The sequence below is a fragment of the Ascaphus truei genome, chromosome 19, assembly GCF_040206685.1.
Source record: "Ascaphus truei isolate aAscTru1 chromosome 19, aAscTru1.hap1, whole genome shotgun sequence".
Lineage (NCBI taxonomy): Eukaryota > Metazoa > Chordata > Amphibia > Anura > Ascaphidae > Ascaphus > Ascaphus truei.
This window is the reverse complement of record NC_134501.1, coordinates 33,951,221-33,973,377: the sequence shown is the minus strand read 5'-3', so window position 1 is coordinate 33,973,377 and position 22,157 is coordinate 33,951,221. Positions and strand designations below refer to the sequence as shown.

Below are 22,157 nucleotides of genomic sequence, written 5' to 3'. Positions count from 1 at the left end.
CTTAAGGTTGGAGGAAAGGAGATTTCACCAGCAACAAAGGAAAGGGTTCTTTACAGTAAGGGCAGTTAAAATGCGGAATTCATTACCCATGGAGACTGATGGCAGATACAATAGATATGTTCAATTAAAAGTTGGACATCTTTTTAGAAAGGAACAGTATACAGGGATATACCAAATAATTAAACATGGGAAGAATGTTGATCAAGAGAGTAATCCGTTTCCCAATATTTGGAGTCAGGAAGGAATTTATTTTTCCCCTTATCAGATAAATGGATGATGTCACTTGGTTTTTTGTTTGCCTTCCTCTGGATCAATATACCGTATGTACAAATATAGGACAAAGTATCCGTCGTCTACATTTAGCATAGGTTGTACTTGGACATAAGCCTTTTTTCAACCTCAGCTACTATGCAACTATGTAACTGGAGCAGTTCAGAAACATTGCTGTCTTCAAAAGCATTGCAGAGCTGCAAACATCCACCTCAGCCCATGGTTCACAACTTACCTGTTGGGTGGAAAGAATGCTACCATCTAGCCCAGATATCACAGTAGCTGCCAAATCGCACAAGAGATGAGCCATGGTAATCCTTTTCACCGCCTCTTCTCCGTGCCAGATGCCAAACACAAACCTTTTTTAGGCCTTTTCTTCATTACCAAACCCTACACAGAAATGGCGTGGAGCCGTACTTCCGCATTGAAGGAATGGTTCAAGCACACAGACAGTAGAAGCCAACATTAATCCATTATTATTTATTAGCTGTACAGTGGTACATTCGCCGCTCAGAAGTCCGCTACTTTTCCTTCCCCCCCATTACAATAGTTTAACAATTTTTCCATGTTGGCTTCCTAAAATAATGAAATAAACCACACAGGACAGCGAGGTACAAAAAGGCATCAACCTATCCGGATATCTAAATTGATCGCTCTTAAAAAGCAGTACGTAGAGGAAAATAAACAAAATAAAATTAAGTTAGCAAGAATAAGGTTGTGTAATATTTAAAAAAAAAAAAAAAAGTTTACTTTAAACATGTAATATACAGGCATTTTCACATTATGAATCTATGTGCATTAATCCCATATGGATTTTAGGGTATGGCCTTAGGTTTAAAATACACACAAAAATAAAACAAACATGATATAGCCTAGGAGCAAATTATTCTGTGTCAAACGGATCGGCTAGCAAGAACTAGACAGACCCGGCTATTACGTGTATGCCATTGCATTGCTAATGTTTACTGGACATCTAAATCACTTTGACGATCATTTTTATGGGGGGAAAAGTTTAAAATAAGACATTTTACAGCTAACAAACATGGAGGAAAAAAAAACACGTTATGGGTCATAAAAAAAAAAAGCAGGTGTCACTTTGAACGCATGATTTGTTTGTATTTGCCCAAATATTTCCCGTCTCTGTATGCCGGTGATTAAAATTACTTTTCACTGCATCTTGCCACAGTTATTCAAACTTCGGAAATTGATAGAAAAAGATTAAAATGTAAAAAAAAGTTATTTACAAGTCTTCGTTTTCAGGTTTTGCACAACAAAGCAAAAATCGATTGAAAGGAAGGAGGAGAGGGGAGAGAGAAACAAAAATAACTTTACGCATGCTAAATATACTACTCGTGGACATCAAGGTTCTTTTGCAATCAGATTTCACCTACCTGGGAACAAAGTCAAAATATTTTAAATCTTGCACCGAACCATAATCTGCTTTTACAATCATTTAGAAAGGGAAAAAAAACACGGGTGTAGGGAGAGGTGCTGCAGAGATGTCTGAGCGATTCTGTACTGCAGTGATCGGTTTAGGCAGGGGTGGCCAACTCTAGTCCTCAAGGGCTACCAACAGGTCAGGTTTGCAGGATATCCTTGCTTCAGCACACATGGTTCAATCACCTGTGCTGGAGCAGGGATATCCTTAAAACCAAACCTGTGCAGTGGCCCTTGAGGACTGGAGCTGGCCGCCCCTGGTTTAGTACTGTACAATGCTCCCTAATACAAACTGCAATTTAAGCAAAAGTAATAGGCAATGGGTATATTTCAGGTGTAGTCCATTCGGTTACTTTTGGAGTTCATCCCCTACTATTGATCAGAATGTTTATCAACATCTAAAAAAGGAAAATATTGGATAAGATGACAAAGATATTATCCATGGGTAGAGTCTCGGTTGTGGGGGGTTGAAATAATTCTTAATTTAGATTTCACTGCTGAAAAGGCCTAACAGAAGTCCTCTTCCTAACAGCAGCAGTTAAACTCTTGCTGAAGTGAAATCGCTATTACATCACTAAAACTACACGTCAATGGCTCCATGATTTTGTGTTGGCAAACATTAAAGCAGTTCATCTTGATCTGTCATGGTGTCTTTGCCATTTTCTTGAAGGCGTTTTCCAGTATGTATATGGTAAAACCGGTCCTTAAAAATGAACTTCCCAAAGCAGAGAAAGAAAAAAAAATCCCATAAAATAGAAGTGAGCCATTGAAACACAGCCCGGGCCAGTTCAGTCAGCAAGCTGTGGGGTCGTCCTGCATCACCGGTCCATCATACTTAGGATCATCATTGGGGAGAGGTCCCCATTGGGGGCTTCCACTACAGGGGGAGGTGCAACCACTTCAACCGCCTCTATTGTGTCTAGGTCTGCCTCTTTCTTGACTTGGACAATGATGTTCTCAATGGCTCCGGTAGCCTGATCCTCCACTTGAATCACTGCGGCAGCTGAAAAACATCATGTGAGGAGCAGCAGGTTAATAAGGGACTTGGAGCAGAGATACCACCATTTGGACTTTTTTTTTTTTTATTCTTGTACATTTTTTTAAATTAAATAAAAATAACACGTGTGAGTACATTTGCAGGTCTCAGGCAGGTCTGCAGCCATGCCCCATTACCACTACGCAAACAGTGCTTACACTGCAGTCAAGGATTCTGGGTAATGACATGCAAATGACCAGTTTCTCGCGTAACTTTAATAATTCACATACCGTAACATTTGTTAAATTATACAATAGGACGGGGAGGGGGGCAAACTTTTTCCCTGCGCCCCCCTGCCGGCGGTCCCCTCACCTCCGCCGGAGCCAAGGTAAGGCTGCGTCCATAGACAATGCAGCCGTGCGGAGGCGCGGGGAGGCTGAGGGAAAGCGGGTGCTTTCCATGGCCTTAGTACGCACGCCGCCCGGAGGCGTGTTTATGGACGGCCACTGACGTCACGGAGCTGGTTCGCCCTCATTGGCGAACCGCTCACGTGACCGCCATATCGCGTGAGAAATCAGTTTTGACTGATTTCACGTGCCCCCACGGTCTGCCCCTCTATAGATGCAGCCTTATTTCTGTTTACAGAGGCCCGGCAGCTCTCCCGGCACTTAATTTAAGTGCCTTCAGGAAGCACGCGTGGCCTCTGTAAACCGCACCACCCCCCCCCCACCCACACTCAGTCTTGCCCCCCACCCTGGGGTTTGCGCCGCTTAGTTTGCGCACCGCTGCAATAGATGATTTTATTATTAATACAGAAATGCAACTCCCTTTATACTGTTGAATATTCACATTTGTAATTTGTTGAGTTTGCATTAATGTTAATTAAGTTGGGAAACATTCTATGTTTCTGTAATATTTGCCTCACAGCTTAGGATACATTTAGAAATACCACAAAATCTACGGAAATTAATGCACAAAAAGGGCTTAAGAGTTGAATTTATCACAGCCAAACTGTACAGTCTAAAAAATAAATTAACTTTATGGTCAGAGTAAAAAATAAGCTACACAACCTATTAAATATTGAGAATCAGCCAAGCTTAACGGCATCGTCACCTCTTTCTGCATTAGTTCATGACGGGAAACTAGAACTAGCAACAATGGCATGGGGAGAGGACTGAGAAAAGATGCTTAGTGTGTGTGGGTAACGCTGCCACACCTGAGCCATTAGGGGGATATGTATAGTGTCAAACTGGAGAATTGCTTCAAATTCGCAGCAAATTGCGCCATTTTCACTCAGAGCTTTGCTTCATGTTTGCTCCACATTTAGCGTGAGCGTTTTGGGGAGTGGTTAAAGGAGGGAGCAGTCAGAACATTATGTGACGGATCATAATCTGCCCCAAGAACTTCTGTACTTTGTCTCTTTGCACTAAATAAATCCTTCAGGTTTTGGTGGCCTCCACTCCCTAGAGATCAGGGCAAAATGTAAGATTCATACATGTCGCCGCTCGCAAACCGAGGCAGACGGTTTGTGTTTGGGCAAATTGCACCATTTTTAATGCATACTCCCCCCCCTTATGCTCTGGCTCTTCCATAAGCAAAGTATTTTGTGCGACACCCAACAGGGAGAGACTTGGCAGGGGACACGTACTTTGCTGCTTTGTTTGATTGGCTTTGCCAGGCGGTCTCCCTCTGCGCTTCTTTGCAGGCGGAGGAACTGGCGTCTGCTGTTCTACTTCAGCTTCTATCTCTACAGGGGTCTCATCTTCCTCATCATCATCGTCATCCTCATCGTTATCGTTATCGTCGAGATCGGGCTCAGCATGATCTTCTAAACATTAAAAAACAGTAAAGACATTGCTACATTTGGAAATGAGATTAAAAAGGAGGAGTGCTACTTACACCTGAAGTTAGTGATTTGCTGAAAACCATTACCCCTTTCCAGATATCATCCAGTCCACGTGTGGCCAACTCCAGTCCCACCAGCAGGTCAGGTTAAGAAGGATATCCCTGCTTCCGCACAGGTTGCTCAATGACTTAGCCACCTCTGCTGAAGCAGGGATATCCTTAACCTGTTGGTGGCTCTTGAGGACTGGAGTTTGCCAGCCCTGATCTAGTCCATGGTCTTCCTTGTTAGCTAATAATGTTAAGAATTGCTATGAATCACACCACTTGAGACTCCAGTCTGTAGCAATTCCTAATTTCAAGTGTCTGACATACGTAGAAAGAACTCCTTACAGGGTACCTGGTAGATCCTTACCACAGTCAAAGTAAAACACTGTTTACATTTCACCTTCACTCCCCACAAGGTTGGATGTTTCCAACCGATTTAGAAGACCAAAGTGCGGAGACTAATCTAAAAATCATATTTTGCGTCGGATTGAGAGGTCTCTTCCTTTGGAAGACAGCATTTGGATCTTGCCGTTTACAAGCATTAAAAAGTAAATGTGTTTCAAGAGACATTGCTTTTTACAAAACTCAGAGATAGATATCAAGCACAGCTATAATGAAAGTTTTATATTCCCATTGTAACGGGCACTAAAGCAGCAAACGCTTGTCCCTCGTTACACAACCGGACATATTCTCCACTCAGGAAAGGGAAGAATGACACGGGGCTGATGCAAATACCTCAGGTTGCAATCTCCCCAAAAAATGACGTCTTGAGAATTGGCTCAAATGTGATGGCCGTCAACTTTTTTTTAACTTTATATTTAAAGTAGCCACACAGGTTATTTATTTTCTTTACTGCAGGATTGAAGCGGGGCTCTCCGGAACAGAACTGCATTAATATCACCTCCGGGGACCCCCGGCTTCAGAGATACTGGCAGCCCCTACGGAGGCAAGTATCTGTGTGTCGTCTAAATGTCACGGTCACGTGGGCCAATAGGAAGCCGCACCAGAGGACGATATCACCGCTTACTATTGGCCCAGCGTGACATGCAAAACGCTGCTATTCTGTTAGGCCGTTCCCTGGCTGCATAGATATGGGGACACCACTAGGGAGGTAAGCATCTCTAGAAGTGGGGGGTCCCGGAGCTGAAATTAACACCGTTCAGCTCTAGAGATCCCCCGCTTTCAATCCTGTAATAAAAAAAAAAAAACACAACAAATGTAGACAGGCCCAAAGCATGCAGGGTGTTCCCATTACAACCTCCCCTGCTTATTCACACTTATTTCCCCCCAACAGGCAGCAGAGCCGTTTTTCCTGCCGACCTCAGTGAGCAACGGTCACAGTGAGCATCTCAGGTTCTGAGGTCCAGTGATCTCACACGGGACGGACTTGGCTGGGTCCATTTTAGATTTTAGCAATAAAGGCCATTTAAAAATCAGCGAGCAGGTTAAAATAAATAAATGGTGGAAACTGACATCCCATTTAGTATGATACATCTTGATGCAATAGATTACAGGTAAAAACAAGTGGTTATCTATGTGGCGCTCAAATATAATCAGTGATATTTTTAAATAAAAAAATACAATATACAAAATAGTGCAATTAAATATAATGGTATAAAGCGAAAAATACACCCAAAATTAAATATGCAGCTCAAACCCTAATGGTAGATTGTCCTCGCAATCCAAATGAAGGTTGTAGAAATCCAGGTGTTTTGGGGAGCGCAGGTATATAAATAACAGGTCGCACTGCAATCAGCCTTCCTCTTGGTACAGAATACAGGATACACTCAACGCGTTTCTCCTCTGCTTAGGTTCAGCAGAGGAGAAACGCATTGAGTGTATCCTGTATTCTGTACCAAGAGGAAGGCTGATTGCAGTGCGACCTGTGTGTCCATTTGCGGCACCCGTCGTCTGACATCCTCCGGGGATTTCGCCGGAACGGAAGCAGACGGGACGAGTGACCAGCTGGGAGAGCGAACGGGGTGTACTGCTCCAGCTACCAGGCTTCTGTTTGTCGGCGTGGATCATTTTATGATCAAATTGCTGTTTTATCTACTGACACCATCAGTAAGGAAATTATCTATATGGAGAAACCAGACACGATAGCATAAAGATACCTTTATATACACCACACGAGAGACTTGTGAGTACACACTTCACCAGAATTTGAAGAAAAGAATCACTTTAATTGAAAACACAGACATATTGCACTATATTTTGGGTGTTTTTTTTTTTTTATATACCTGCACTCCCCAAAACACCTGGATTTCTACTAGATTACAGGTAGACTGTGCCAAAACGCCACACTTACCGCTGTCTGTGGAATCCTCTTTCTTGGAACGCATCTTCCTTTTACGACCACGCTTAACTTTTTTGTGAACAACTTCACTTTCACCTCCATTTTCGCCATCTGTACCGTCAGGGCCAGTGCAGTTATCCGCGTGTCGAGACATTGTATTCTAGAGGGGTATTAATAAAGAAATATTCAGGTGGTATACAAACCCGGAAGACCCCTGAAAAATGCCAAACCGAAATATAAATATATTATATAACAAATAAACCGCAATGTTGATAAATCCTTTTCGTGTACACTTTTTTTTTAGCCGCCAGAATTTACAAAAGTGCAATTCCACATAGCCAGCAAAATAACATATTTTTGCAAATAATCAACAGTCTTCCTAAACTAAAACAAAAAACCCCTGCTTTAAGCAAAGATTTTGCTTATTTTGTTTTTCTGGGAATGAATTACAAATTGCATTTCTTAGGGGCCTCTTAATGGGGGACGAGTTTGACAATCCTGTCCTTATAGGAGAAGCAATAAAGATGAGGTAAACAGGGAGCTTTACTTGCGCAAACACTTATTTTAAAAAAAAACCCCACAGAGATCAAGGAGATAACCAGAGAAAAGTAACCCGCTCCCAAGAATCAGCTTACCACGTTTACAAATCCACTCTACCAATACCCGCAGGTGTGAGCCCTAACAGAGCCGCTCCCATGAATCAGCTTACCACGTTTACAAACCCCCTCTACCAACACCCGCAGGTGTGACCCCTAACAGAGCAGCTCACACTGTCCCTGGCATACTTTTGCTCCAAGGAGGGATGGTAGTCATGCGGTGTGTACATCAGGACAGGACAAACTCTGGCCCAGTGTAGTTTTATGCTGCGGCAACAGTAAACCAGGGCTTTAAACAGACATTTGCCCAGCCGTGGTGTACAGAACGCACAATGAAAATCTGCATAAACATTACACATAGCACACAACGTTCATACCCACAATATTGTACGCCCACACCCTAGGACCTGCCTTTTGTGCGTACGCTCTCGTGCGTATGCTCTGCGGGAGGATTTAATCACAGGAATTATTCCCCTCCTCCCCCCAAAAACACACACCCTGCGAGTAAATGTTTTTCCACACTTGGAACACACAAAAGCGGCAGGGACAAAGCTGGGGTCGTGGTATCTCTTGAAGTGCATGTCCAGGAGCTGCTTCTGGCGGAAGGTTTTATCGCAGTGGCTGCAGGCGTAAGGCTTCTCTCCGGTATGGGTCCGTTTGTGCATGATCATGTGTCGCTCCTAGAAACCGGACACGGCAGGGAAAACAAACGTGAGATTTTCCAATTAAATCCTCTGTATTTCACATTCAATTAACAAAACCCAGGTATGATCATGTTCTGAAAGTTTACCGTCAAACCACTTAGTGGCACACACCTGTCTTAAATAGTTACATAGTACACCTGTCAACAAGTTTGTCTACTGATTAAATTACTTGGGCGCGAGGCTTACACAATGCTCGATATTTGTTTCTCCTTCCTGACATCAACCAGGGGGACCCCAGATCTGAAAGTCAGGGGACCACGGAGCAGATCACTTGCAGTCTTAACTGCAGGACACATGAAAACCCAAACGGGGTTTACCAACCGCGATACTAGTTTCTGTACTAGGGGCACCCATTTCCCCACCTGGGTGTAAGTTTGTGCATGGTGTTTTATCAACAGAAAAAGGCGAGGACTGGCCAGCCCAGCAAACCCTTCTCTAGTTCATCAGGCCCATGACTGTTTTTGCTGAATCGTGGCTCACCTGCCGACAAGCATATTCACACTGGTCACACTTGAATCGCTTCTCATTTTTGTGCGACTTCTGGTGCTGGATCAGGGCGTAGCGCTCGTGGAACACCGCGTCGCAGTAACGGCACTTCTTGCCTTGCTCGATGTAGGAATGCTGCTTTCGCAAATGGACCCCTGGTTTAAGACAATTAAATAAAAATGTAAGAAAAAAAATACAAGTACAGCTGATCTGACTCGCACAACATTAATACAATACGTTAAAGAAAAAATCCACAATAACCAAAGAATTCTGCTTACGATAACATGTATTACACTAGTTATTGTTGCAGTGACGCAAAAACAAAAAAAGTAATTTCCTTTGTGGAAAACTATTTGATCCAACTAGGCTTTGTAGAAGAAAACACAAAAACCAACATGAAATGGGTATTTAAAATTGGTCTCGTGGTGCAATTGGTCCTTTTCACGGACTGGGGCATAACAGTTACTAAAAGTATCAAACAAATTCAAGACAGTGTCCATTAACCAAAAACTTTAACCAATAAAGAATATTTTTTGCATCATTTAAAAGTCCTGGTGTTCCCGCTCTATAAGCATTCATTTCCTGTTTTTGTAGTATGCACACGCATATAGATATCTATATATGAATAACCTCTAAACGTTTGCATTTTCTCTTGGAGTGAAACATCCAGTAACCTGAAATAAAACATTAATTTTCCTTTCAGTAGTGGTAGAAATAGTCAACCGATAATTGAAAGATCACCCACCCAAGTCACTCTTTCTTGCAATGACTGTGTCACAGTGGGGACAGTGAAATTTGGCCACGTTCTCAGTGTGCTTCTGTAAGATGTGCATCTTCATGGTTCCACTCTGGGTAAAACGAGCGTGGCAGATGTAGCATTCATACGGCTTTTCACCTATCAGAAGGGAGACACAAGGATAATGCACGTTCGTGTTTTAGGCCCATAACAGGGTGTGGGCATCCCGTCTGCCGGGGGTTACTGGGAAGGAAAGCAAAGTGTCGGGAGGTGAGCTGACGTTATATAAAAAGTCCCTCCATTTCTATGGACTTCCAAACACTGCCGCTACAAACGCTCCTTACCCCCGAAGCAATTTGTTGCTACGGAAGCTTGCAGATTATTTGTTCTAGCAGTGAGGTCACGGATTGCCGACACTTACCCGAGTGAGTCCGCATGTGTCGCTTCAGTTTGTAGGTGTCCCTGCTGGCATAGCTGCACAGACTGCACTGGAACGGACGTTCTCCAGTGTGAGAGCGGATGTGGCGCTTCAACTTGCTGACCTGAAAGAAAAAGAAAAAAAAGTCTCATGCGATTACTGTATGTTTTTATCAATATAGAACGTCAAATAACGGCCATTTCCCCCTAAATGGAAATCAGGTGTCACCACCCACCTACAAGGTGAACACAAACATAGAACACAATAGGTAGCGCTAATAAAGAATTAGTTATGAATATATATTAAAAAACAGGACAAGGAAATTACATATCATATAAGCAGCCTAGATACACCTCTGGCCCCTAGTCAGATAAGAGCAATGGAACTGTAATAGTATCAATGGCTCTATCAATAATATATAAATATAAAAGAATATACAACCAGATGGCGATCATCATTGAATTTTCCAATCGCCATCTGGTTGTATATTCTTTTATATTTATATATTATTGATAGCGCCATTGATACCATTAGAGTTCCATGAACACAAACATGTATGCCTGGGAATTCACTGGTCAGCCCTAAAATGCAATGAGTTGGGTTAACCAGAAAAAAAAAAAAAAATTCAAGAAACGGACCTAAAGATTCAAGCTACTTTAGCCGCACAGCAAAGAGCAGCGGCTGCAGAGGAGAGTATTTTAACATTGTTTTGAGTATTGATTTTCCATCTCAAATGGTTTTTGAGGGGTTGAACGAGTTCAATTTAAAAAACTGACTAGGAATGGGTGTTGCGAGAACCATCAAGGACAGATTGCACATCAAGTTTACTTGTGGAGTATGCTCTTGGCTACACGACACCATCCCCAAAATCGCATGAAAGCGCCTTACCTCGACACTGGCGTAGTCACACATAGAACACTTAAAAGGTTTCTCATGTGTGTGCTTGTAACGGCGATGCCTGACCAACTCGCCGCTGGTCACAAAGGCCATGTCACAGTCACCACACTTATGAGGTCGAGTACCTAAACAAAAACGTACGCATAGCATTTTTACAAATGTTACAATAAAAACGACAGTGCAAACAACGCAGGAACAATTTGCACAGAAAGCAAAAAAACTCAAGATCAAGTTAAAAGGACTGAGGTCCTCATTTGCAAAGTAAGTTTAACTTAATCTATAAAGATGACAAACCGTATTTGAGTGAAGATGATGCAGAAAGAAAATGATTTCAGGGATCATTACATTTTGGACCCAAATTTAAAGCAAACATGGAAAGAATTGAGTGAGCCGTGTGATGACCAACTGCAGAAACCAAAGCGCTACAATACATTGTGCACACAGGGCACACTTGCCAAATGTGTAAATTTATTGCTCGTACCAAGACTGGCCACAAACACAGGAACCTAGACCACTGGTAGCCCATAGAGCAGGGCTTACCAACTCCAGTCATCAAGGGCCGCCAACAGGTCAGGTTCTCAGGATATCCCAGCTTCAGCACAGGTGGCTCACTCATTCTGACAGCCACCTGCGTTGAAGCAGAGATAGCCTTAAAACCGGACCTGTTGGTGGCCCGTGAGGACTGGAGTTGGCCACCCTGCCATAGAGACTTTACAGGTGGCACCCAAAGCCATTTGTACATTCACTTCAAACAGCGGTTTCTGCAGTTAGTGACCCTTTAGATCTCTGCCAGCAGACCCGTTTGAAGGCTGCTATTTAGCTACAGGTCCAATATTGGACAGGAATGTTATGCAAAAAATACTGACAGAACAGCGTCCCAGAGCAGCAGTTGAATCAGTGAGAAACCCTATAAAACAGCACTCAGACACATGAGATATGTGTGAATAAATACAGGTGAGAGCTAGGATATCCAAATGAAATGGGTGATATGATGATAATAATTAAAACCCTTTAATAGTACCAAAATGTATAAAACACAGGGTGTTAAAAATACCCCAAAGGGCCAAGCTACAATGAATGAAGCTTGGGTAGTCAACCTTAAAAAAGGGGGAATGACTAAGGCAGAGATGCCTGACAAAAATAGGATTGTGAGCCTACTGGGAGGGAGAGATTTCCTAAGTAAACTCCCCCCTCCCAGGACCACTCTACAATTGATAGCTATATTAATGACCAATCAGGTAAGTATGTTGAGATAAATGCATATATTCATAGGGTCACTGCAATGGGATGCACAATGCGTGCTAATATACACAAGCCCACCAGCTATCATATTGTGGACGTGTATGTAGGGCAAAGGTTTATGCTTAGTAGCAATAAACACTAAACACACAACAAAACACTGGGTGCTAGTGTGATACTCCTGCATGAATGGTGAGGCCCATACTATAGCAATAACAAAGTATAATACTTGCGTTTGTGAATGGTCTCTCAAAGAAGCTCCTACATATGCTCCCAATGCAGTGTACATATGAAAACAGTAAGCTCAATCCATAATGGAGTCCATGTAATGCTCCACGTGAATGCCCATAGGGTAATTAGCAGCAGCACCCAACGGCCGTTTCGCTTAGGCGCTTTCTCAAGGGGAAGTGGTAAAAAAGTAGTCTTATTATGAACAGAGAAAGTACGTAGGGTTGTCTTCCACACAAATAGTAACACTGACCTGGACTGCGATACAAAAATTGTGAGAGCCCCTGGGACTAATGCCATCTTTATCAAAATAAGAAGACTAACCTGTGTGAGTATTGAGGTGGTTCCTAAGCAGAGTAACGGTCCTGAACGCCCTGCCACAGAGGTGGCATTTGTGTGGTCTTTCATCAGTGTGGCTTTTCATGTGGCGGTCCAGGTTTGAACGCCTGGGACAGGTGTAACTACACAGCTCGCACTGGAAAGTCTTCTTAACACCTATATAAAACAAGGCAACACACTAATAATTACAAAGCAAACGCATAGCATGTAATTGCCACCACATGAACATATTGCAGAGAGTTTGAGATACTGTTACAGCATTAAAAGTGCAGTTTCCTCAGCTTGCTTGTTTGCCAAGAACATTCCGGTCATACTGTACATTAGCGCGACTTCTTCCATTCTTTCACTATGCCATTTTGTGCATTTGAATGTTGTGCGATATCCCTAAAAACCTCTTCCCATTTTGTGACATCAGTAGACAAGGTTAATAAAAAGCAAATTCATCTAACTTTCAAAATTGATCATTTAAGGAAACTGCACCTTTAAGCAAGATCACTGCATTTCTGGCAACTTTGTCAAACACCAATCACGCCTTAAAAAGGACAGATTTAATGTTTACTCTCCTGCACATTTTGGCAAACAAATCACCCGGCAAACCCGTACCTTTCTTTTTAATTTTTGTTGGCTTTGGAGGTTTCATGTTCCCAACCACTTTCTCCGCATTCACGTCAGACAGCAACCCCTCCTGCTGCTCCTCTTCAAAATCATATACAGACACGTCGACATCCTTCCCTTCTTCTGTGTAGCGCAGTTTGCTTTTCTTCATTTTCTTGGTCTTTTTCAGTGGAGGCTGATAATCCGGATCTTTCTGCCAGTCAGGGTCTTCTTGGGGCTGGAGCTCCGCTTGTTCCAGTGTCTCCACTTCACCATTCGCCCCTACTTTGACCACCTGGAATCCCTCTGGGAGAGGCAGCGTGTGACAGATCATTGGTTCCCCTTCCTGAAGACCTTCCTTGGAAACATCGTTTTCATAAACGGCATGAAGCTCACCCACAGACGTGGTGGTCATCGGAACAGTCACTGGTACTTGGACAAGCTGAAGACCCCCCAGGCTAATGGACTGCTCCTCCATATTGACAACCTGCAGTGTTATAATCTGTGTATCATCGCCAGTGTCTCCATCCTGAGGGATCACACCTTCCATTACCTCCGTCTTCATTTGTAGAAGTGTGGGATCGATCTGCTCCATCATCACCATCTGAACATTGCTGTTGATGTCATGGGACATTTCACTTCCATCGGTCTGAGCATGGACTATTATGCACCCGTCCTCATCTCCTCCACCCTCTCGCCGTCTCTGATACGTCTTCGTCTCTTTCCTCTTCATGAAGGTCTCGGAGTCCTCCACAATGGCTTCCGCCATGTCACCATCCATTTTGACACACTGGAACAAGAGATTAACTTATTAGCAGTTAGGAGTTAGGCAGAAGAACCAATTCATGTTTTAACCCCATTACTGCCAAAGGGGTTGGAAAGTAGTTGCCATGCATTAGAGCAGGTTATAGAGTGCAATAAAGTGCCAACCTGGCAAACTATAGATCCAACACAAAACTACAGAGCCCTGACAATGAATGGAACTTCTACTTGAGTGAGGCACCAGAACAGGATAGAGACGGACTTCAACATTTAGCAGGCTTGCAAAAAGCAGGTCAGTTTTCATGCACCACTTTCCAACAAGGAAAAAGCCATTACTGTTGTAAACAGGAGTCTCAATTACCGGAAAAGGTGATCATCAAGGATATTGCTTTTTTTGTTTTGTTTTCTTCCATTTCACTTCCAAACAACGTACAGTATCAAAGTGAAATAAACGTGGCCATTACACCATGTTTTCCCAGGATGTTTGAATACATCCTAGCACCGTGATTTTTCTAACTTAGGCTAGGGCCATGGTCAAAAAGACCGCGCTGAGCCACGCTGAGGGGAAACATCATCCCCATTGAGAACTGCTTTAGATGGCGCTTCCGACAGCACAATGTAATTTCCCGCTGAGGGAAGCGCAGTGCCGGTCACGTGACCGCCAAAAGCCAATGGCAGTCCGTGACGTCGGCGCCGTGACTCGCTAGCCGCCTCTTGTCCGGCTCAAAAGCGCGAACGCTGATGCGCCTGCTTGAGCAGGAGAGCATGAGCGTCAGCGCTCGTTGTCACCATGTCCGAGGCCTTAAGATCGTGAAATCCCTAAAAACGGATTGCGACTGTGAAACCCCATCTCATTTATTATATGCCTTTCAAAATACTATTGCTTTTATACAGCTCATATCTTCTAAAGTAACCAACTACTTTGTAGATTATATTGAACTTATAATAATGTAGTTTACCAGTTAACTTTTTTTGTAATCAAAATTGAACGTAAAAGAATAAAATATATAAAAAATTAAAAACCCTCTCCTAACACAGGGGTGCAAAACCAGTCCTCAAGCACCACCAACAGGTCAGGTTTCTAGTATATCCGAGCTTCAGCACAGGATTGAGGACTGGAGTTGAGTACCACTGTCCTATCAAATACTTCTTACCCCATCTCTACATAATTGCACCTCCGTTGTTTGGACACGACATTATCTTGCATACTCTTCCTAGCCGAAAGGAACGAATATACACCAATATTATCTAGATAATCTCCTAACAGTACACAGAATATTCTTTATTATGCAAGCTGCTCCAGTGAATGGACTCTGCTTAACGAAATGAGGGAAGGATTTAGTTTTCATTAAAAAACAACGTATGCCATTTCAAGATTACATTGCACTGGTTCCTCAGACACCTGGCAACGCATCCGCCTCAAGATTGCAACAGCAACCTGCATTTTCAACTTGATCATCCTGGTACCATTGAATGTCAATGGCAATTACTTCCTCAGTACCAAATGTAGTCAAAACACATGATCTTTGTTCCAAGTGTAAACACTAAGAGGGGAAATAAATGGAAGTGCTAGTGGGTAAACAGCACCTGCTGCTGTTCCGGTAGTTTAAGCCACATCCCAATTATAAGCTTTCCAAAACACGTGCGCTCACCAACCACGGCCTGAATTGGTCTAAAGGCAACAGATGCTCCTCTCTTGTACTTTACTCTGTGACACAAAGCAACGCTTTAAAAATGTACGAGCAGGATAAGAGCTGCAGCACGGGGCCATGTGAGAAGCAGCTTGGGTACCGACATGCCATTTAAAGGTACAATCCTTCAGAATAAAGAAGGGATGTAACGATGGTGGCATGTTTAGTAAATTAAACAGAGCGGATCGAGATATATTTATAAAAAATAAATAAATAAAATCTAACAAGTATCTGTACTTTTAACCTCAACATTACCATGGTAAACAAAAAAATAAATTTTTACAGCCTTTATCCATGATCTTCTGGAGGCTAAAGTTTGACAGTCCTTAAAGGCCCAAATAAATTGTTAATTTTACTTGTCTGCAAAGTAATTATAAAAAAAAGGCATCAAATTGGTAAAACACAAGTTGCTAATTATTATGCGGGAATTCAGTATTGCTCAAACAAAAAAAAGTTAACTGCAAAAGCAGGAGGAATCAATTAGATAAGCGAAAAGACCATTTTCAAGTTCCCTTTTCTGTCAAAATAGTTGTGCAGAAGAATAAATAGGTTTAACCCATTCAATGCTGTAGGACATGTGGGTTCAACTCCAGTCAAAGACTGCACCTGTGCTGAAGCAGGGGACCTGTAAACATGCTGAAGGGCGACAGCATTGCCGGGACCTTAAGCACAGACAAGATTAAAGAGCAAGCCACACTGTATTAAACACATGCCCTCCCATACAGCCAAGAGACGCCCAGTCCTACTGACATTCTGCCTTTATGCTTCAAGAAAGTGGAGAGAGCACAGCAAATCTGTGACCAGAATGTAACTTCCATGCACAGTGCGGTCATTAGTACCGCTCTGGGAAGGAACGTCCTGCGCACCATGGGGAAGGGGGGAATCTCCCGGGATATGTTAGGGCTGATCTCCAGAAGATCCCATGAATGATCACAAACATGGGTGGGGAAGGGGGAGTTGGGGGAGGCAGGGCACACTAGTTAAAAACGCCCAAGAAGTGTTCATGTCAAGCTAGGAAAACGCTTCTGAATCCTGTAATAGGGGGGAGGCGGGATCGGACTTTGCATAAAATCCTTTAATGGAAATGTATATCAAATATAGATTATCCACTTATAATGTGTGCGTTGGACAACTCCCTAAATCCATATACTGACACACCCCAAGCTGAAGAAAAAATGTACTGATGCACATTCAACATACCTTGTCTGGCCTCAATTTTACAATAAATGGGCATTTGCGTCCTTTGCTATATACACAGACGAGACAGCATGCTATTCTAAGTGATTAGAATCGGTGTGTAGCAGTCTCAGGACAAACGCAAAAACATTAAGGGAACACGGTTTAACCATTTCAAACACAGAAGCTATGCTGGCAGGTTTAGTTTAGCTAGTAGGTTTTGAATATCAACATGTTTGTGACGTCTACAATCAGCTTGCTACCCAGTGACTTCAGGTCTTTCGAAACACAGGGCAATCCAAGAGAGTTTACAAATACAGCGGCCCAATTACAACAGACGCGCAAGCAGTTATAAAAATAAAAAACATTAGGAAAAGCGTTTCCAGCAATCATACGTGTATTTATCATGTAAACGTGTGTATAGACCCATGTAGCTTATGAGCACAGGCCAAAGGAGTAGCTTAGGGTTAAGAACAATGCCTTGCCAGCAACTGGTCACGCTATAAAACCCAGTATCCGCTAGTTGTGACCGTGGGCAAGTCCCCATCACCCTGTGCCTCAAACACCAGTTACAGAGATCATTTGTCTGATCAAACTGCAGTAGCACTGTCTGCTTTATACCAATATGTATGTAATCATTGTTATCCTAAGCACGACAGTGTACTCGGCGCTTTACAAAGAATACGGTACAGGGAATAATACAATACGCTCAGCAAGGTCAGACAAGAGGAAATCTCTGCCCCGGAGAATTTACAATCCAAGCGTTATAGCTTTGACAATGTGCTTGTGTACAATGATCCCACAAAGTGTATGTATGAATGTATATGTAAATACACACAATATTTCATAGAATAGAAACGCAAAGTAAACATTTTTTCAAAAACTGCAATGCAGTACTATAGAACCATGAAATAGGTCAGTACTATAGAACCATGAAATAGGTCAGTACTATAGAACCATGAAATAGGTCAGTACTATAGAACCATGAAATAGGTCAGTACTATAGAACCATGAAATAGGTCAGTACTATAGAACCATGAAAGAGGTACATTCCTTGCTCAAAGTCCACTCACTTCACAGGAAGATATATCATCTCAGACATTTAAACAAGATCTCTAATTTAGCAATATCAAAATACCCAGTGAATATTAATTGTCTAGGTATCTGCTCTCCAGCAGTGCCTAGTTGGGTATCTCTTATTAAGACTGGGATATACATTTGCACACTAGTCAGTTGGAGAAAAAGGGTTCATTTCAATCTATACAAAGAAAATATGACATGTCCAAGACTATTTTAAATAAACTGGCTAGCACTAGGATTTCATACTGCCCAATAATCCCTTTCATGCTGTAGCACCACTGAAATCTCGCTTTAACTATTTTAATGCAAATTTGACTCTACAACCTCCTAGGACATAGTGGTGTGTTATTTACACTTCACTTTACAGAGGATTTTTTTATATATAAATATATACAGTATACACACTTTTTTTTTTTAAAGGCAGATATTTGAGACACACACGTTTGTCGCCTTTTTCACCCAAAATAACTTACAAATGTGTATGGTAAATCCTTACAGCCAAGAAAATTGCAAAACCAGTACAGTACAACCAACCTCGCACTGATGAGACCCATTAAGGGGCGAAACATGTCTGAGTGGTTTCTCAGACTTTTCATCTGATTCCAAAGCTGTGCTTTAAAGCCGTGTTAACAGTGAGCATTAGCTAATAAGGGTTTCATGTAAAAATGGATTTAAAGCAAAAGGTGACATGGTGTGCTGATTAACATGTCATTTCCCAGAATTATTTATTTATAAAATATTTTACCAGGAAGTAATACATTGAGAGTTACCTCTCGTTTTCAAGTATGTCCTAGGCACAGAGTAAAACAAATAATACATGGTTACAAATACAGTTACATAAATGAACAGGGTATACATTATATACAAGACATTGCATGCACAGTTAAAGAAAATATATATTATAGGCGTATGAAACAGTTACAGACCAGATTAAAATGTGAGACAGCCTTAGATTTGAAAGAACTTAAACTGGTGGCGGATGTGAGAGTCTTGGGGTGCACGTTAAGAGAAGGAGGAACGGCCGGATACTTTGTTGAGCCTTGGGACCATGAACAGTCTTTTGGAGTCTGATCTCAGGTGATAGGTACTGCATGTGGAAGGGGTGAGGAGCTTGTTCAGGTAGCTGGGTAGCTTGCCCATAAAGAATTTAAAGGCAAGACAGGAAAGGTGAACTTTGCGCCTAGACTCGAGTGATGACCAATCTAGTTCTTTGAGCATTTCGCAGTGATGTGTGTTGTAGTTGCATTGGAGAACAAAATGACAAATTGAATTGTAGAGGGTGTCAAGTTTGCTAAGGTGGGTTTGAGGTGCCGTGCCATATACTATGTCTCCATAGTCAATAATTGGCATTAGCATCTGCTGTGCGATACGCTTTCTGACCAGGAGACTTAGGGAGGATTTGTTCCTGTAAAGTACCCCTAGTTTGGCATAGGTCTTGGTTGTCAGGGTATCAATGTGCATCCCGAATGTTAAGTGGGAGTCAAACCATAAGCCCAGGTATTTAAAACTAGTAACAGGAGTTAGGGTGGTGTTCGTGTTGGTTCTAATGTGGAGCTCAGTCGCTGGAAGCTTTAAAAATTTATTCTTGGTCCCAAATAACATTGTTACAGTCTTGTCAGTGTTTAAAAACAGTTTGTTTTGGGAAATCCAGTTTTCGAGTCTCAAAAAGTCAGACTGAAGTATGTGTTGAAGGTCAGAGAGGCTATGGCTGTGTGCAAATAGGATTGTGTCATCTGCATACATGTGTATTGAAGCTTCCTTACAAGCTGTGGGAAGATCATTAATGAACACTGAGAAGAGTAGGGGCCCCAGAACAGAGCCTTGCGGGACACCACAGGTGATATCCAGAGGGTTGAATCCCTTGCTGCACTGTACACTAGATGATAATGGTGAAAGGCAGAGGTGCAGACCTGTCTAAGGCTACACTTATAGTGCCTGCAACGGCAGGCTTCAGTCGCTGGAAAAATCAAATTGAAATGGACTTCCAGCGATCGTGACCGCTCAGTCACGCCGCGCTTACTATAAGCGCACGCAACGTCAGCAATGCATTTGTTTTGACGCGACGTAGTGCCACCGTCACTATAAGCGCAGCCTAAGGCCGAGTTCAGGGTGGCTGCTACGCGACGCAAGTTCGGGTTGTTCGGTAGGAGTGCTCAAACTGAAGACTCCACCGGCGGCAAAGTGCAGCGTTGACGCTGCTATACTTTGCCGCTACAACCCGAAATGATAGTTGAGACGGCAGTCGCGTCACGTGAGCTGGTTCAGTGAACCAGCTCCGTGACACGTTGGCCCCACCCCCCGCACCCAAACGCCGCGACCCTACTCCTGCAACTGGCCACAGATCGCCGGGCTGCAAGAGCACACGGGGGAGGTGCGCCCGGACGCAAGCGTCCGTAGCAGTCACCCTGAACTCAGCCTAAGACGTGAATGTGCTCACAAGTCATCTGTTTATTTGCTACATGGTGGAGGTTTCTTGTTCCCCTTTTTCACCGACCATAACTTACAATGTGTATGATTATTTAGATATAGATATAGACATAGATATACACACACACCTTCACTCCAAACATAGAATTTCAAACTAACCCTGACAATTTTTAATGTTAAAAGAAATAATATTTTTTTTTTTAAAATGATAAGCTCAGCCTGATTACAGAGGGAGCTGTTCCGTTCCCAGCTATTCTGCCCTGTGTGTGTCTCTCTCTCCCCCTTTTGCCAGCCTGGGTGAAGAACAGGTTCATTTTAAAACACAGGGGCCCTCTCCACAAGACAGCAGCTTCTGTGCTCCCCTCCCAGGGCCGGACACTCACTGCCTCCCAGGGCCGCAAACACACCGGATCGGCCATTCACTGCCTCCCAGGGCCGCGCACACACACACACACACCGGATCGGCCACTCACTGCCTCCCAGGGCCGCACACACACACACACCGGATCGGCCACTCACTGCCTCCCAGGGCCGCACACACACACACACCGGATCGGGCACTCACTGCCTCCCAGGGCCGCACACACACACCGGATCGGCCACTCACTGCCTCCCAGGGCCGCACACACACACCGGACCGGCCACTCACTACCTCCCAGGGCCGCACACACACACACCGGACCGGCCACTCACTACCTCCCAGGGCCGCACACACACACACCGGATCGGCCACTCACTGCCTCCCAGGGCTGCACACACACACACCGGATCGGCCACTCACTGCCTCCCAGGGCCGCACACACACACACACACCGGATCGGCCACTCACTGCCTCCCAGGGCCGCACACACACACCGGATCGTACACTCACGGCCTCCCAGCAAGCCGCGGTGTCGACTGCAACAGGAGCCCGAGCAGGGGGGGGGGTGGTTACTCTCAGGTGTCCGCCAACTACCCACTATATACCAGAGATCTGCATCTACACATCGGATATAACAGCAGTACTTCCTTTAATTCAAATTTCTGCATCAGATCAGAATATATATACATATTTATTTTTTTTACTTGGCGCTCGGATTCTTTTTTTTTTTGCAGACGTTAAAGAATAACGCCGATCGGTAAACTAATAATATTAATAGTAATAATGTGATTATTTTGGCAGATATTGTGACCGGGGGGGGGAGAGAAACTGTCATTTTTAAAGACGATCGCAGATATAAAATGGAAATGTGTGAGGGAGGGGGGACATAGGAAGAAACAAAAAGAAGCGGGAATGAGGATGTAGCCCCCCGATCCGCCTCTCCCACTAACCCAGCTCCCCCCTCAACATCGCCACGGGCGGGTAATATTTACTATCCGGCGATCTTTCGGGGGGGAGAATGAAAACAAAAACAGGGAGGCGGAAAAAAAACGGGGGACACAAGCAAAAAAAAAAAAAGAAAATGGAGGGGAGGCCTAAAGCCGCGGCCAAGCCGGGGACCCCCCGCCCGCGCAGCACCGGGGACCCCCGAGGGGGGCAGCACGGAGAAGCTCGGGGAGTCTCCGGCCTCAGACCAGACAGACATTTTTTTTTTTTACTCTCCTTCCTTAAATTACAATAACGATAGAGGGAGACAAACACCCCCCGCCAGCAGCCGCCCGCACCGGAGCCCCATCGTGACACCTAGAGGCCGGAGAAAGCTCCTGCAAAACCGCCTCACCCCGCGCGCCTTACCCCTTCCCGGCGGCGTTTTCGCGGCTTTTTTTGGCTTTTCCGGCAGGTCGGGCGGACGCCGGGTCGGCGGCGCGGGGGGGCGGCGGAGAGACGGGAACGGGAGCCGCCGGACGGGAAACGCAGGATCTCGCCCGTTTAATCAGCTCCTGGTTCACAAAATGGCCGCGCGGGGCACGCAGGGCGCCTGCGCGGACGAGG

General features: G+C 43.9%; 1 protein-coding gene across 2 annotated transcripts; it reads right to left on the bottom strand.

The window, feature by feature from the left end:
- Window positions 1-735: 735 nt before the first annotated feature.
- On the bottom strand, window positions 736-22,155 carry CTCF (CCCTC-binding factor). Of its 2 annotated transcripts, none has more exons than XM_075577109.1 (11): window positions 21,960-22,155; window positions 13,119-13,899; window positions 12,501-12,671; window positions 10,701-10,834; window positions 9,816-9,936; window positions 9,404-9,553; window positions 8,653-8,813; window positions 8,002-8,148; window positions 6,885-7,032; window positions 4,332-4,511; window positions 736-2,710 (listed from the first exon to the last, which is right to left on the bottom strand). In XM_075577109.1, the coding sequence occupies exons 2-11, from the start codon at window positions 13,888-13,890 to the stop codon at window positions 2,526-2,528; spliced, it is 2,169 nt and encodes a 722-aa protein (XP_075433224.1). In that variant the 5' UTR covers window positions 13,891-13,899; window positions 21,960-22,155; the 3' UTR covers window positions 736-2,525. The 2 variants fall into 2 exon arrangements, with proteins under 2 accessions (XP_075433224.1, XP_075433223.1); XM_075577108.1 differs by having other exon boundaries at window positions 7,966-8,148; window positions 21,960-22,154.
- Window positions 22,156-22,157: the final 2 nt, after the last annotated feature.

Coding starts and splice junctions, on each gene's coding strand:
- CTCF (XM_075577108.1), bottom strand. CDS start 13,890: ATGGATGGTGACATGGCGGAAGCCATTGTGGAGGACTCCGAGACCTTC. Junction 9,554..9,815: donor ACACATGCGGACTCACTCGG/GTAAGTGTCGGC, acceptor CCCTTCTGATAG/GTGAAAAGCCGTATGAATGC. Junction 8,814..9,403: donor TGCAAGAAAGAGTGACTTGG/GTGGGTGATCTT, acceptor GTCTTAAACCAG/GGGTCCATTTGCGAAAGCAG.